Raw genomic sequence first — 16,819 nt, forward strand, 5'->3', positions numbered from 1 at the left:
TCAGGTGCATCCCATTTCTCTGGATCATCTTTGAAATGTTTCTACACTTTAATTGGAGTCCACCTGTGGAAAATTCAATTAATTGGACATGGAAAGGCACACTCTAGACTTGCCACGGTATCATAATTTTCACACCGGTGCAGTGTTAAAGATTCAAACCGACTAACACTGGTATTACCACTGGTTGGACGCTAGGTGGTACTATTTGTTAATTTTCGTTAAGCAATAGCCTACACAATAACGCAAGGCATCTTGATTTCAAACTTTGAACTTTATTTTTTATTTATTTTAACTCAGATTAAAAAAAAAAACTGAAGTGCAATTAAAATGTGTGTTGTTGTTTGAAAGATGGCTTTTAAACAGTTGTGAAGGGCAATGTCTCTTTGGCAACGAACCAATTTCATCTGTGCATTCTCTCAATCATGGGCTACTGGTCGGGTATTTTGTTGTCCAGGCAAATACATCACTTATTGTGGGTTGTTGTGGGTTTCAAGTTGATGTTTTATTACCTTTCATCCCAGAGCTCAGTTTAGCTGCTTCAGAAGACTAATGACTTTGAATGTGTTAATAAATCTGTTCCCTCCTAGGACTGGGCGATATGCAAGAAATATGTTCACAATATTTTTATTTTATATATATATATATATCTCACAATATCCAATTACATTGTCAACCCCCTAGCTGAGGGATCGGTGAATATTCTTGCTTCAGTGATTTTGCATTGAAAATTACTTTAATTTATTTAAAAAATGAAAAACTTAAACCAAAGACATTTCTAAATTCAAATTGCACTTCAAACGAAATGAAAAGCAATTAAAATAACGAAGTGGTAAAAAAAAACATATATAACCACCTTTCCATTTAACCGTTAGGCAAGTATCCATCTATGAAAACGGTGGAAAATTACCAATACATATTAAGATCTAAAAACAATTCTAAATGTAAAAATAATAATGATGATGATAATCACTAAAGTATAAATCATGGTTTGAGGTGAATGTATTTCTGTATTATTTTATGATTTAATCACAGATGTATCGGCCCTAATATATATATATATATATAAGTGACCCTGCAGAGTTGCTCTCACACCTAACTGCTCTTTGGAAATAAAGCGAACTGAACTCGAAGCTGCTGAGATGAGATGTCTGAGGTAATTTACAGCATTTTTATAGACAATACTATTCTTGCAGAAAAAATTCAGAAGACTGAAACAAAGAAAGAGTGAGAACCCTTTACATACGCGTGTTCCACGAAACTGCACGCCTCCGAACAAAAAGCGCGTCAGACATACGCATAGATGGGTTTTCTGTCATCTGTTCTTAAAAATATAATAAAGTGTGTTTCTTCAAGCGTGTGTCTGTGTCTAACAGCATTTCTTGTGTTATTCCAAATCCGAGACATCTTACAGTTATCCACCATGCACATGATATTCTCTACCTGCAATTAAACTCTTCTGTCAGTGCGTACTTTGCTGCCTGTGTAATTTGATACGTTGGTTTATTTGATCTGGCTCTCAGTGCGTTATTTAGGTTCATTTATGATGGGTCACAAACTATTATTTAAGGCTGTTCTATTCATTAGGCTATTGTATTGATATTGGAAGTTCCATTCATAATGTTTCCACTGGTATAAAATTTCACACCAGTGTTGTCCCTTGTACCAAGTAAAACCAGTAACACCGTGGCAACCCTAGCACACACCTGTCTATATAAGGTCTCACAGCTGAAAATGCATATCAGAGCAAAAACCAAGCCATGAGGTCAAAGGAACTGCCTGCAGAGCTCAGAGACAGGATTTTGTCGAGGCACAGATCTGGGGAAGGCTACAACAACAACAAAATTTGGCTGCATTGAAGGTTTCCAAGAGCACAGTGGCCTCCATAATTCTTAAATGGAAGAAGTTTGGAAGATCCAGGACTCTTCTTAGAGCTGGTCACCCGGCCAAACTGAGCAATCGGGGGAGAAGGGCCTTGGTAAGAGAGGTGACCAAGAACCCGATGGTCACTCTGGTTGAGCTCCAGAGATCATGTGTGGAGATGGGAGAAACTTGCAGAAGGACAACCATCACTGCAACACTCCACCAATCTGGGCTTTATGGCAGAGTAGCCAGATGGAAGCCTCTCCTCAGTGCAAGACACATGAAAGCCCGCTTGGAATTTGCAAAAAAAGCACCTAAAGGACTCTCAGACTGTGAGAAACCAGATTCTCTGGTATGATGAAAGGAAGATTGAACTGTTTGGCCTCAATTCCAAGCGTAATGTCTGGAGGAATCCAGGCACCGCTCATCACCTGCGCAATACCATCCCAACAGTGAAGCATGGTGGTGGTAGCATCATGCTGTGGGGGTGTTTTCCAGCGGCATGGACTGGGGGACTGGCAGGGTTGAAGGAAAGCTGAACGCAGCAAAATACAGAGATATCCTTAATGAAAACCTGGTCCAGAGCACTCAGGACCTCAGGCTGGGCCGAAGGTTTACCTTCCAACAGGACAATGAACCTAAGCGCACAGCCAAGACCATGCAAGAGTGTCTTAGGGACAACTGTGTGAATGTCCTTGAGTGGCCCAGCCAGAGCCCAGACTTGAACCCAATCGAACATCTTTGGAGAGACCTGAAAATCGCTGTCCACCGATGGTCCCCATCCAACCTGACAGAGCTTGAGAGGATCTGCAGAGAAGAATGGCAAAAAATCCCCAAATCCAGGTGTGCAAAGCTTGTCGCATCATACCCCAAAAGACTTGAGGCTGTAATCGCTGCCAAAGGTGCTTCAACTAAGTACTGAGTTAAGGGTCTGAATACTTATGTCAACGTGATATTTCTGTTTTTTCTTTTCAATAAATTTGCAAAGTTATCAAAAATCTGTTTTTTGCTTTGTCATTAATTTAAAAAAAATTAAAACAAAAAGTTCTTGTCACTACCACAAGCCTGCAGTAAAGATTTGCATTCAGAGCTTTCTGGTTTGATTTGGCTGGAAACTTCAGGCAAGTAACTTGCGATTTTATGTTTCAACCACAGATGTTGATTGAATTGCATATATTGACCTTTAAAAGCAACTATTCTCTTCTGCTCCTTGTCTTTGCTTTGAGCTTTATGTTCATTGCATTTTTAACTCTGTGTCCACAGATTGAGCCTTTTATTCCCAGTGCCTGAATGAATCTGGATCCTTTCTTCATTCCAGAGTTGCTTACGATCTGAACACTACTGTTAGTACCACTACTGAGAATGCCTTGCCCTGGAGAGAGAAATCTCCCACTCAGAGCTTCTGCACTCAGGGGGAAGAGAAAAGAGCGAGGGAAAACCACATGTGCCGGCTAAGACCAATCACTGTATCTCTACCCAATTCTTTACATGCTGACCAATCACCGTTCTCACCACCAGCATCCACCTTGCAGACTGCTGTGTGCATATGCACCCTATCAAACTGAGCAGAAGCAGTGGAAAAGACAATGGAGGATGAGGATATTTTTCTAACTTTTAACTTAATTTTAAATGAATGATTTTCTTTTATACCAGATTAAGTACTGCATAGATGGTGTATATTACATAGGAAAAGATGTCAATGGCTGACAATTGAGGGTAGGACGACAAGGCAACATTAGGACTTGCACAATCAAAGTTGCTGTTGAACTACATATGAAGCACCCTACTGACTATTTCACAAGAAGTAGTGTTGCCGTTTCCCCTGACCACACCAATGAGATCAGTGGGTAGAAAAAAGTTCTTAAAGGTACTTTGACACTACTGTGTAGTACATATGCTGTAGCTTCTAGGGTGTACAGCTTTCTGAGGGGCTAGGTTTTTAATTTCATTTTTTTTTTAATGTAAAACATTTTGTTTTGCCAATTATCATTGATGTAATTTAGGAATGTAATTTTTAAGATATTGTAGTCATAATGTTTTAATATATGTGTATATGAAAATCTGAACTGGTTTTAACAGTGGGTTCGTTTTACGGAGGGCTGTATTTTCTGATCTAAGGGAATATGTTGGTACTGTCTCAAACGCTTTCAGCGTTTTCTATGGGGGGGGGGTCTAAAATATATTTTTGTAGAGACATGATTATGTATGAGAAGAACACTAATTATTATCCTTTGTAACTACACACTACAGTCTTCGAAGTAAACATTTTTCACAAATTTTTGTCTGTTCTGCTTTAATTTCTAAAAGAATATTCAGCTCTTTTTGTGTCTGAGCTGTAGTTAAGAAATGGATACAGTAAAAAAAGAATGCATGATCAGGAACAGTCTCTAGTACTAGCTTTATTAAGATAAAGATGATTATTTGGCTTTATGGATTTTTAAAATATAAAGCAACCGTATTCAAGTCAAGCGAGTTCAGTTCAGTTTGTTTAAATGCAGAATATTCCTATAATTAGACCATCACAGGAAGCAATCTTACAGTTGTTGTTTTGAGTTTGTGTCCAGGCTTCAGCTAATGGAACTAAATTTGAGCGGTGTAATCCATGTTAAACAGACAATAATATTATAATAAACTTGATAGACCACTTTCATAGAAGTAGTAGCTCTAGAAGTAGTACTTAAAATAAGTTAAATGTATGCACAAAATCTGTAACACTGTGAGGACATAATGTACCCAAAACATGAAATACTAATATTTCTGTAAATGGACACTGTACAGAATTTGACTCCTGTCCACTTTTTCTGTATTTCACACATGTGGTACTTGCAGAAAGGGGTTTTTAGACTGTTTTTAAATGATAGAGAAATCTAGCAAGGGTCTAATATTGTATGCATAGCAGGCTAAATGTAAATGTTTCTAAAATTATATCGAGTCTAATATAGGTATTCCTGCCCCTTTCAATTTGCCTCAAGGCCGGCGAATCGCATAGCAGTAAAGTTATGAGTGATGGAAAATGTAGCCAATGAAAAGACGATTCCAATTGCGCTCTTCTCTGGATTCTGGAACCGTTGGGGAACTTTCGGTGCTTGTCGCTGTGCTGTACCTACTGTCTAAACGGCTTCAAATCCATGGTTTACTCTAATTTGCTGATATTTTTTTTTCTGCATTTGCTAATGAGTTCGCAGAGGCTTTATACACCTTATGTATTCTCAGACGAAAACATGCCATGTAGCGATGATGAGGAATCCTACAATGTCAGCAACACCAGCATAGTCTCCATCACTGAGGAAATGATCAGTGAGGGTCTTGATCCCATTCTAAATCAGTGATTTTCCACAACATTTATCTCAACCTCAAAGGTGCACCCAGTAATTCTAATCCAGTACATTTTTTGTCAAATTCTGCAAATATTTCCTCTCAGTCTGCTAGCTGTCCGTTCTGTGGGTGGGCTAAAAAATCTAGTATTTGTACACAGCTCTGGCTCTGTAAATGGGACAAAAACAAAGTGGAACAGACCGATCCACACAACACTACTCCAGCCAGTCAACAACAGGGGGTGGTTCTTGTGCGTGCACAGGATGGGGGATGGGGGCAGAGCGAAAGGGAAATTAATTAGAAGAGCAAATCTGGCTGATGCGAACTTTCTAAACTCCAAGGAGGACAAATGGCTGAGAAACAGACCAAGAGAAAAAAGTCAGAAAAAAGAAGGATTATGATAAGTGTAGAGCTAGGAGCCGTGTCAATATCGGTGAGGCTTTTCAACGGTTGAGAGACCTCCAAGAGGTAAAAGGCTTGAAGACGAATGCAGAAATTGCTCTTCTTCTCGATAGGTGGGTAACATAAATTTTGCTATGTTTCACAGTACCCATATATGCTGTTGTTGTGATATTACATTTAGTAGCAGGAGAGTTGTGAGTGTCAACTGGGTGTGCATAAAATTTGGGGGGCGGAGCTTCCAAAGAAGCACTGAAGGGAGGGGGGTGTTTGTTTTGGTGGCTGAATTCCAGTATCAACAGTGTTTCTCAGGAATCATTGAGTGCGCCTTTAATTATTCTTTAACACAAACTATACTTAAAAATACAACACCTACATGTTTGGTGGGAACAAGTGCTTCATAAACCTTAAGACGTAATTTATTCATATTTAACTTTTACATGATTTTCTTTACGGCTTTATGAATTACATTAAAAATAATATTTTAGAAACCAAATTACTTAAAATATGTGTCTCACTTTTTGGTCAACTTTAGTCTTTGTCAATTTTGCATTTACATTGTTGTTGTTGGAACCCAGCCAAACTGAATAGCTACTATATTATTATATTATGCAATAGTAAAATATTTCTGTCCAAAATTCTTCAATTTCACACCTTATGTTAAGGCTCAGACTCCGATTACACCCACGAGCCCTTATTTCACATGAAGAAAGACCTGTGAGATTCAGTTTAGTGATGGGAAGTCTGATTCACTTCCGTGATTCACTTTCCATGAACCGGTTCAAAAACCGATTCAACGGTTCTTTTACGTCATCACTTAATGACGTCATTAGTACTTAATTCTAACATCCCAGAGTCATGGTTTTCAAGCTCAAACATTTAAATAAAGCCATATGTTAACGCATATTGTTGATTATTACCTTTTGTTCAATTAAATTATAATAAAAATGGTGTTTATTGTCATCAGTGTTTCATTCTGTGATCCTGCATGTCGAAGACGACTGACAAATATGTATTACATCTTGGATAAGTTTCCTACATTAAAGTTTTGCACCTAAAGTACCCAATACAGACACTAATGTACAAACGCGGATATGTTTTATAGTCTTAATCGACTCACCAGAAACCATGATTCAGTTATAACAATTTAAAATATAATCTGCATGCACAATAAACAATAGCAAAATTCATTCACATCTCTCGATTGAAGTTTTAGCATGTTTTAATAAAAAAAATAAAAGAAATAATAAAATAAGTCATAAGCATATTTCCAGTACGTTTTGTTTGTTATTAAAGAAACAAACTTACATTTCACCCCAGGCTCGTTCAAGTCCTCGGTACACGGCATCATCATAGTATCAGCAGCTCACTCGACGCCTCGGTAATCCTCGGCAAACTTCGACAGTTCGTGGCACCGACTCTTTCGCTTCTTTCGATCTTTTCGGATACGACCGAAGAACTGACTTTCGATTCTGCCTGTAGGTTTGATTCCTTCATTTCGAATGGGTTCTTTGGTTTAATAACGCTGTAGTAACTGTAAGAGCCGTCCAACTCATTCATTTAGAACTCTGTCTCAGGCTAATGGTCATCTGCATTTAGATTCGTTTTAGTTTGCTGTTGCTGATACATAAGTTAATGAAATTTTGATTTCTTGAAAATGTCAATCACGGTTCGCTACAAAATTCATTAAGACTAATTAAAAAATACAAACACAACTCCAAATCTAATATATTATTAATAATTTGTATTAGTAACATCATCGAGTAAAATCGCCTATTGAATTCTCGAGACCTTCATTTGCAAATAATTTTTAAATAATTCAAAAATAACACAGAAACAAACATCTGTAGGTTTATAAATGTTTTCTTCGGCTACTGCCATTAACATCTCAACACATTGCAAGTCCTCGGTAATTCTCTGCAAACTTCGACAGTCAGTGGGACTCACGGAAGGTGGAGTTTTGTCTATTCAGGGTAAGACAGTTATACTTTGAGTCAGGAGACAAGGCAGAAAAACATCTGGCTAGATATATAAAGCAGAGAGAGTCTTTTTCTACCATTCCCTCAGTGAAATCTGCTGGTGGTGAAATACTTACCACAGCCATTGATATTAATAATGCTTTTAAAGATTTCTATCTTGATCTCTATAGTTCCATGTCTTCGTCTGCTGATGATGATATTAGAAACTTTGTGGAACCATTAGATCTCCCTAAACTGATGACTGAGCAAAAAAAAAATTATCTTGATTCTGAGATAGCCTTGGAGGAGCTTGGCAAGGTAATTAAGGCCTTGCCTACAGGCAAGGCTCCGGGGCCAAACTGCTTTGCCGTGGAATTTTTTAGATCTTATGCTACAGAATTGGCTTAACATTTGCTAGAAGTTTATACGGAATCATTAAAGAATGGAAAGCTTCCGCCAACCATGACACAAGCCCGGATCAGTCTGATTCTTAAAAAGGACAAAGATCCAAGTTAGTGTAAGAGTTATCGTACAATTTCACTGATCCAGCTAGATATTAAAATATTGTCAAAAATTTTGGCTAATCGATTAAGTTATGACATCTCTTATATATATAGATCAGGTGGGGTTTATTCGGGCCACAGCTGTTCTGATAACATTAGGTGTTTTATTAATATCTTGTGGTCAGTGGCGAATGATCAGACTCCGATCGCTGCCATCTCACTTGATGCCAAAAAGGCGTTTGATATGGTAAAATTGGATTATCTTTTTAAGATTTTGGAAATGTACAGGTTTGGGAGTACGTTTATTGGATGGATTAAGTTACTTTATAGACACCCGGTAGCGGCGGTACAAACAAATGTATTAATTTCAGATTATTTTAGTCTGGATAGGGGCACCCGGCAGGGTTGCCCTCTTTCCCCATTATCGTTCTGTCTTGCCCTGGAACCATTAGCAGCCGCGATAAGAAAGGAGGATGATTTTCCAGGGGTGATGTCAGGAGGTATGGCGCATAAACTTTTGCTTTACGCAGATGATATTTTATTATTTGTCTCCAACCGATTGCATCCCGCCAATGTGACATAAGCGCAATGCACTCACGCCAATACAAGACAAGACATGGAACATGAGTGTCCGGATCCCGACACCGAAACCGAACCAGACAGGGATATCAGGATCCACACACCATGCTCTGGACACGAGACATGAGACCGACCGAAGAGCGCACGGCACGGAAATCAAAACCGAAGCTGTGCGCTCACACAAAGACAGACAGAACACGGGGCATGAGTGTCCGGATCCCGACAGACCACAGCCGAACCAGACAGGGAAGTCAGGATCCAGACACCATGCTCCAGACTTGAAACAAGACAGATCAAAGAGCGCACGGCAGAGAAATCAAAACCGAAACGGTGCGCTCACACGAAGACAGACAGCGAAATATAAGACAGACATGGGACGATGATGTCACGGTCCTGTCACACAAAAACACAGAGTGACAGGACCGTGACAGATTACATTTACTGTATGCTGCCTCTATGTGCTTTTTGGAGCTTCGAGATTTTGACACCCATTCACTTGCATTGTATGGACCTACAGAGCTGAAATATTCTTCTAAAAATCTTTGTTGTGTTCTGCAGAAGAAAGACAGTCACAGACACAGGGATGGCATGAGGGTGAGTAAATGATGAATGAATTACATTTTTGGGTGAACTTTTCCTTTAAGATTTTTGTTCAATTTTATGATAGAATCACATAACTCCTGAGATTTCTCGCTCTCATTTGCCAGTGGATGTTTTGCCTATTCTTGAGAGCATTGGAAATGCCAAGACCATACTTAACAACAACTCTAGCCAATTTGGAAAGTATCTGCACATCCACATATGCCAGTAAGTCTATTGCATGTTGTAGCTCTGATTTAAAGGGACAAGACCATTAAATTACCAAAATATGATCTCCCTTAATCACCTTCCTTTTCTTCCTTGGTGGTGTTGTTGTGGGCAATTCTTTGTCAAAGTATCTCCTTGAAAAGTCAAGAGTTGTTTTTCAGGAATGGGGTTTATTTATTAGATATGATTTGTGACATCTTACATACTGTAAGAATTGAGTTCATGGTAAACTACAGAACATCCTTTGTCTTTTTTTAAGAATTTATGCTCGATGACGTCAAACTGTAAATACTGATGTGCACTGCATGCAGAGTGAATGAAGCTCTGACCTTTTCTGTCTCACCCAAACCAATTAGATCACTTTAGAAGACATGGATTAAAGCACTGAAGTCCTATGGGTTACTTTTATGCTGCCTCTATGTGCTTTTTGTGAGCTTTAAAGTTGGTCAGCATTTACTTGCATTTAATCTTCTAAAAATCTCAGTTTGTGTTCTGCATTGGAAAAAAAGTCATACAAATCTGGGATGGCATGAGGGTGAGGAAATTATGTGAGAATTTAAATTTTTGGGTGAACTTTTCCTTTAAGGATGTTAGTAAAATGACATTATTAAATTCACAGTTACCTCTTATAATGATTTTTCAGTGATATAGCTGAGACACAGAGCTTTTGGAATACTGACACATTGCTCTTTATTCAGAGATGCCATTGCCAAGATGCTGTACTCTGTGCTGTTCGATAGGATGCTTGAACGAATCAGTGAGTGGTTGATCCCCACAGTGATGGACAGCACTGTTGGTATCGTGGACATATACGGCTTTGAGGTATTTGGTCCCTTGTAATGAACTTAAATTGCCATTTTTACTCTGACATTTCTTAGTCATTTTTTTACTCAATAACACTGAATTCTCACCTGCCTTTGTTAAGAATATGGTAAACCTCTTATTAAGTACAGCATGAATATATACAAGTGTCTCTTTTACAGGATCTGAGTGTGAACTGTTTTGAGCAGCTGTGCATAAACTTTGCCAACGAGCAACTGCAACAGTTTGTGAACTAAGCCTTGGTGTCACAAGAGCAGGTTCATGTATTATTCATAACACACTTTAAAGGAATATCTTGACCTTTAATAACTTTCATTATAAGTGCATAACCCTGAATTTTACCTAATTACATTTTTCCTTTTTTTTACATTTAGTAGCCTTTAGCTTAAGACTTTCCGCCAAACCATGATTTGCTACTTTGCAATTGCTGGTCAGTGGCAACAAACATTCCTATTCTAGAGAGCATTTTATTGGACAAAGAATTGTAAATGTCACCCTGTGAACAAGATGAGTTATCAATATTTTTGGTTCCTTCTCCTGGAAAAGAAATACTGTACATTTTAAATGTGTATATCTGCAAAAGTTTATTGTGTTACATTTTAGGAGTACTTTAGCATATAGAAAACCGCAAAACTTACTCACATGGACTGAAAAGCCACAAAATTCCAATTTAAAGCTTACTTTCTCCTTCCATTTGGGTTTTTTGTCTTGATTCATTCCTTGTGTGCTTTCTTGTTTTTCGTGATTTGTTTTCTTTTGTTTGTCTTAGCTGGAGTTTTTGGTGGTTGTTTTTGTGTTAGGAGGAATACAGTGCAGAAAAGATCCAGTGGTTTCCAATAGCGCTGGAAGACTCTCATGGATGTCTGGATCTCATCTCAGCACAGCTGTATGGAATCCTTTGCATCCTGGATGACCTGCCTGCCTCAAGTAACCACACATTACAGATTCAAACCACAGAACTGTTGGGCCTCATGTATTCAGATAGAAGACAAAGGCAGGCCTAACACAGTCGTAAAAACCTAACTCAAGCCCCCACATTCCAAGTCGTAAATCTTACTGATAAAAATCATGCCAAAATCAAACAAAGGGAGTCCAAAACAGACTACAAATCCCATGAAGCCTTGCTCATTAAAGGATCGAACTCTCAACTCCTATTGGATGAGGCACACAACAGAACGCACCTCAAACCATGACATCATCAGGAGTTGAAATACTGTACCTCTGAAATGCTTTTGTGATTTGCTTCCAGCGACTTTGCTTGCAGTGTGTGGACGCAGTTCAACGCTGCTCTCATGTGCAACCTCGTGGCACAAGGAAGTAACGTCCAACTTGAAACTGTAGCCATACAATCTCCATCTCGCTGGACGAGTTGAGATTACTCTGTGTTCAACCAAACACTCTAACGGATCCGAAGGAGACCGCCGAGCAATTCGCATCTTCATCCGTTTGCCTGCAGAAGTGAAGAGATTAAAGATTTCTCTTCCATCTTCAATCAAGTCGACATTTCTGAGTTCTCCGTCAGCGCGCCGAGAATCAACAGCCGTACCGCCCGCCGACAGAGCGAGGAAACGGCCTCCCGTCATCACCCGAGCCTCAAGGAACCGGGTCAGAGTTAAAGGACGGAGAAAAACACATTCTACCTGTGTCCTCATGCGATTCAAGTAAGAGGTTTACGTCTGGGCAGAGATAGAATATTATAGTGTGTTATTCTTGTGTTTCAAGGTTTTTGCTTGTACAGTTTACGTACCGCCATGTCCGCTCATTATTAACACTCAGGGTATTAATTATCACAAATTTGTTTTGCTGTATTGTGGTTCAAGCAAATTGGATTGTTGTGCAATTTCGCCATTGCAGGTGAGACAGCAGCTGAGTTCATCCATTAAAGAGTCAAATAACGCAGGACTTTTACGAGCCGTCCACCGCGTCTCTGAGTGATAAACTGACAGCTGCTTTCTCTCCCACGATTGCAAAATCGGCTTTAGGGCTGTCACTTCTCTCTCTCTCTCGTACTAACCACACACCCACATACACACTGTCACACACACACCTTATGTATTATAGGATTATTTTATTTCCATATCTAATCATATTGCTGTTTAGTTTGTAGTTGTAAGTCGGAAGTTTATTGACTGCATTGTATTAATTATTAATTGATATTACTGCATAAATAAACTTTGTTTATATTACAAAGAGAAGTGTTTTGGTTTGTTTTGCATACACCTGTGTCATGCTGACGGGATGTCAGTGCTCGGATTCAAACCTTCATTCATTGTTTTTTTCCCCGAAAATCAATATTCTTCGGATGTCGATTTTCCTAAGAAAACAATCTAATATTGAGACTGTTTTACTATTTGGTTATTAGTCCCTAATTCCAGGGTGGTGCCCCGTCAATGTTAATCCTTATTTATATTCTTTTGATTTTTGATAATTGATAATTATCTTTGATGGTTGTTGAATTTGAATGATCAATAAGCTAGTGTTAATTTTAATTAATGTTTCATCGATGTTAACAATTAAAGATTATCTTTGATAATTGTTGATTTTAAAGGATTAAAAAAGCTAACATTGATTCTCATCAATGTTCTATTGATTTTAATAATTAATAATTATCTTTGATAATTATTAATTATTGCTAATAACCAAACTTGCTCCTAAACGTAGCACACTACATTTACTGGAGTCCCATATGAGGTTTTAATGAGTTAGATTCAACTGATTAATTTAAATATTAATTAGTAACTACAGAAATAATTATTAATAATTTCTGATAGTAACACTGATCTAAACAACCAGTAAAGCCCTACAGAACTTAATCAACATTTTATCAAGAGGAATCAAAGTCTCCTTGATGTTTTGAGATAATTTTCTATGAAAACACACTGTAACTTTCAGAACCCAAAACATCCTCAATTCAGCTGCAAATCCTCAGGGGAGACCGAGCCTAGTAATCGCACTTTTTTCTAAATGAATTCTAAATTCTAAATAAAATGAAAATGTACCCCTTTAAAAAAAAAGATATTCCAGTGAGGTTTAAGTTATGTTGTGATGTTTGAAAATAATACAACTTAAGTTTCAACTTAAATGACCCAGTGTTATTTTAAATGCAAATTAGTTTTTTCTACAACGCATTTATGGGCCTTCTTTGTCCACCCTTCTCTTTTCTTTGGCTCTCTCTCTCTCTCTTTTTCACTGTTTCAGGTTACAGACCACACATTCTTGCAGAAATGTCACTATCACCATGGCAACAGCCCCTACTACACAAAGCCCAAAATTCCTCTCCCAGTGTTCACAATATATCACTATGTCGGGGCTGTCACATACCAGGCAAGTGGCTAAACCTCATCTGAGTATTCACAAAATTACTTATTCATGACCACAATAAACATTTTCTTTCATGGCTGTTTGACAGCTAAAATGTTTTCTCTCACCACAACACAATCCGCACAACTTTCTAAACAAAAATCACGACCAGTTTTGGCCAGATGTATTGGAGCTTTTTGCTCGCAGCAGGTTACAGGTAAACAAATCTCAACTTGTCATCAGTGATTTCTGATATCTCAAGATAGCAAAGAAACACAATAATATGTCGAGTATTATATATTCATGAGACTGTCTACACCCAAACACAACAGAAGAGTTGCTATCGACAGATATCATTTATAACTCATTAAGTTTTAAAGGTCTTATGTTTGGTAACGAATACCTGTGACAATCAATGAAACCTGATGTTTATTGTAAATTGGTATATGTCTCATCACTGTCATGACTGCTATGTTGCTCGGAACTGCACCCAAGACTTTCACCCACTGTTGCACTTCTGTATATGGTTGAGTGACAATAAAGTGATTTGATTTGATTTGACAAGTAATAGGAGTGTGTTTGCTCTCTGTTTAAATGGTATCAGGTCTCTTCTGAAAGGTTCAGGAGTACTACATTCAGCAGAAAGAGCTGGGAAGAGCAAGAGTCCACTGCAACCAGATGTCAACAGTAGCTGCTCACTTTCAACAGTCACTTATAGAACTCATCATCCGTTTGGAGAGGTCAATAAATGTCATATTTATTTATTCTACAATATTTTAAATAGACAAACCAGTGTGATGTTACTGCCATTTGGATATTTTTTTTCATCTTCTGAAAGCTTATATTATATAGACTTATATACATAATTTATATGTACAGTGCTGTGTTTTTGTATGTATCTTATACTAAATTGTTTCACAAATTCAAACAAAATCTAACATAAAACAAAGGCAACCTGAGTAAACACAAAATACAGTTTTTAAATAATAATGTTATTTATTGAAGCAAAACAGTTATCCAATACCAACTGGGCCTGTGTGAAAGTATTTTTCTAAATCCCCACATCTATGAAACCACATTCATAATGGGGTTCAGCTGGACTAGACACACCCAGGCCTGATTACTGTCAGCCCTGTTCAATCAAATCAACACCTAAATGTAACTTATTCAGCAGCATGAAGTTGGCTAAAAGGTCTCACTCAGTAGCATACTATGCCAAGGTTGAAAGAAATTCCAGAAATCATGAGGAAATAGGTGATTGAAATACATCAGTTTGGAAAGGGTTACAAAGCTATTTCAAAGGCTCTGGGACTCCAAAGAACCACAGTGAGGGCCATTATCTCCAAATGGAGAAAAATTAGCACAGTACTGAACCTTCCCAGAAGAGGCCGACCTTCCAAAATTCCTCCAAGATCACAGCGACGACTCATCCAGGAAGTCACAAAAAGCCAAGGACAACATCCAAGGAACTTTAGGCCCCTCTTGCTTCAATAAAGGTCACTGTTCGTGGCTCCACTATCAGAAAGACACTGGCCAAAAATGGAATCCATGGAAGAGTGGCGAGGCGAAAACCACTGCTAACCGAGAAGTTAAGGCTCATCTGAATTTTGCCAAAACACATCTTGATAACCCTCAAACTTTTTGGGAGAATGTTCTGTGGATAGATGTGTCAAAAGTGGAACTGTTTGAATGACAGGGGTTCCGTTACATCTGGCTTAATTCAAACACAGAATTCCACAAAAAGAACATCATTCCTACGGTCAAGCATGGTGGTGGTAGTGTGATGGTGTGGGGATGCTTTGCTGCATCAGGGCCAGGGCGATTCACAATAATTGAGAGAAACATGAATTCTGCTCTCTACCAGAAAATCTTAAAGGAGAACGTCCAATCATCAGTCCGTGAGCTGAAGCTCAAGCGCAACTGGATTATGCAGCAAGACAATGATCCAAAGTATAGGAGCAAGTCCACCTCTGAATGGCTCAAAAGAAGTTAAATTAAAGTTTTGGAGTGGCCTAGTCAAAGTTCTGACTTGAACCTGATTGAGATGCTGTGGCAGGACCTTAAAAGGGCAGTTCATGCTCAAACCCTCCAGTGTGGCTGGACTAAAGCAGTTCTGCAAAGAAGAGTGGGCCAAAATTCCACCACTGTGTTGTGAAAGACTGATCTCCAGTTATTGGAAACTATTGGTTGCAGTTGTTGCCATTAAAGGTGGCACAGCCAGCTATTAAGTTTAAGGGTTCAGTTAGTTTTCCACATGGGTGATATACAGTGGTGTGAAAAAGTGTTTGCCCCCTTCCTGATTTCTTATTTTTTTGCATGTTTGTCACACTTAAATGTTTCAGATCATCAAACAAGTTTAAATATTAGTCAAAGATAACACAAGTAAACACAAAATGCAGTTTTTAAATGAAGGTTGTTATTATTAAGGGAAAACAAAATCCAAACCTACATGGCCCTGTGTGAAAAAGTGATTGCCCCCTAAACCTAATAACTGGTTGGGCCACCCTTAGCAGCAACAACTGCAATCAAGCGTTTGCGATAACTTGCAATGAGTCTTTTACAGCGCTGTGGAGGAATTTTGGCCCAGTCATCTTTGCAGAATTGTTGTAATTCAGCCACATTGGAGGGTTTTTGAGCATGAACTGCCTTTTTAAGGTCATGCCACGGCATCTCAATAGGATTCAGGTCAGGACTTTGACTAGGCCACTCCAAAGTCTTCATTTTGTTTTTCTTCAGCCATTCAGAGGTGGACTTGCTGGTGTGTTTTGGATCATTGTCCTGCTGCAGAACCCAAGTTCGCTTCAGCTTGAGGTCACGAACAGATGGCCGGACATTCTCCTTCAGGATTTTTTGGTAGACAGCAGAATTCATGGTTCCATTTATCACAGCAAGTCTTCCAGGTCCTGAAGCAGCAAAACAGCCCCAGACCATCACACTACCACCACCATATTTTACTGTTGGTATGATGTTCTTTTTCTGAAATGCAGTGTTACTTTTACACCAGATGTAATGGGACACACACCTTCCAAAAAGTATTGGGGGATCATCAAGATGTTTTCTGGCAAAAATGAGACGAGCCTTATTGTTCATTTTGCTCAGCAGTGGTTTTCGTCTTGGAACTCTGCCACGCAGGCCATTTTTGCCCAGTCTCTTTCTTATGGTGGAGTCATGAACACTGACCTTAACTGAGGCAAGTGAGGCCTGCAGTTCTTTGGATGTTGTTGTGAGGTCTTTTGTGACCTCTTGGATGAGTCGTCGCTGCACTCTTGGGGTAAT

At 38.7% G+C, this 16,819-nt stretch overlaps 1 protein-coding gene across 4 annotated transcripts in view; it reads left to right on the top strand.

Annotated features, from left to right (window-relative positions):
• Window positions 1–4,130, top strand: part of LOC127426922 (LLGL scribble cell polarity complex component 2) — a 49,181-nt gene extending 45,051 nt beyond the window's left edge. For all 4 annotated transcript variants that reach the window (XM_051674078.1, XM_051674077.1, XM_051674080.1 and 1 more), the window contains one exon: window positions 3,124–4,130. In XM_051674078.1, coding sequence (XP_051530038.1) covers window positions 3,124–3,128 — 5 coding nt within the window. In that variant the 3' untranslated portion in view covers window positions 3,129–4,130. The remainder of the gene's footprint in view (window positions 1–3,123) is intronic.
• Window positions 4,131–16,819: the final 12,689 nt, after the last annotated feature.

The sequence above is a fragment of the Myxocyprinus asiaticus genome, chromosome 36 (genome assembly GCF_019703515.2).
Source record: "Myxocyprinus asiaticus isolate MX2 ecotype Aquarium Trade chromosome 36, UBuf_Myxa_2, whole genome shotgun sequence".
Classification (NCBI taxonomy): domain Eukaryota; kingdom Metazoa; phylum Chordata; class Actinopteri; order Cypriniformes; family Catostomidae; genus Myxocyprinus; species Myxocyprinus asiaticus.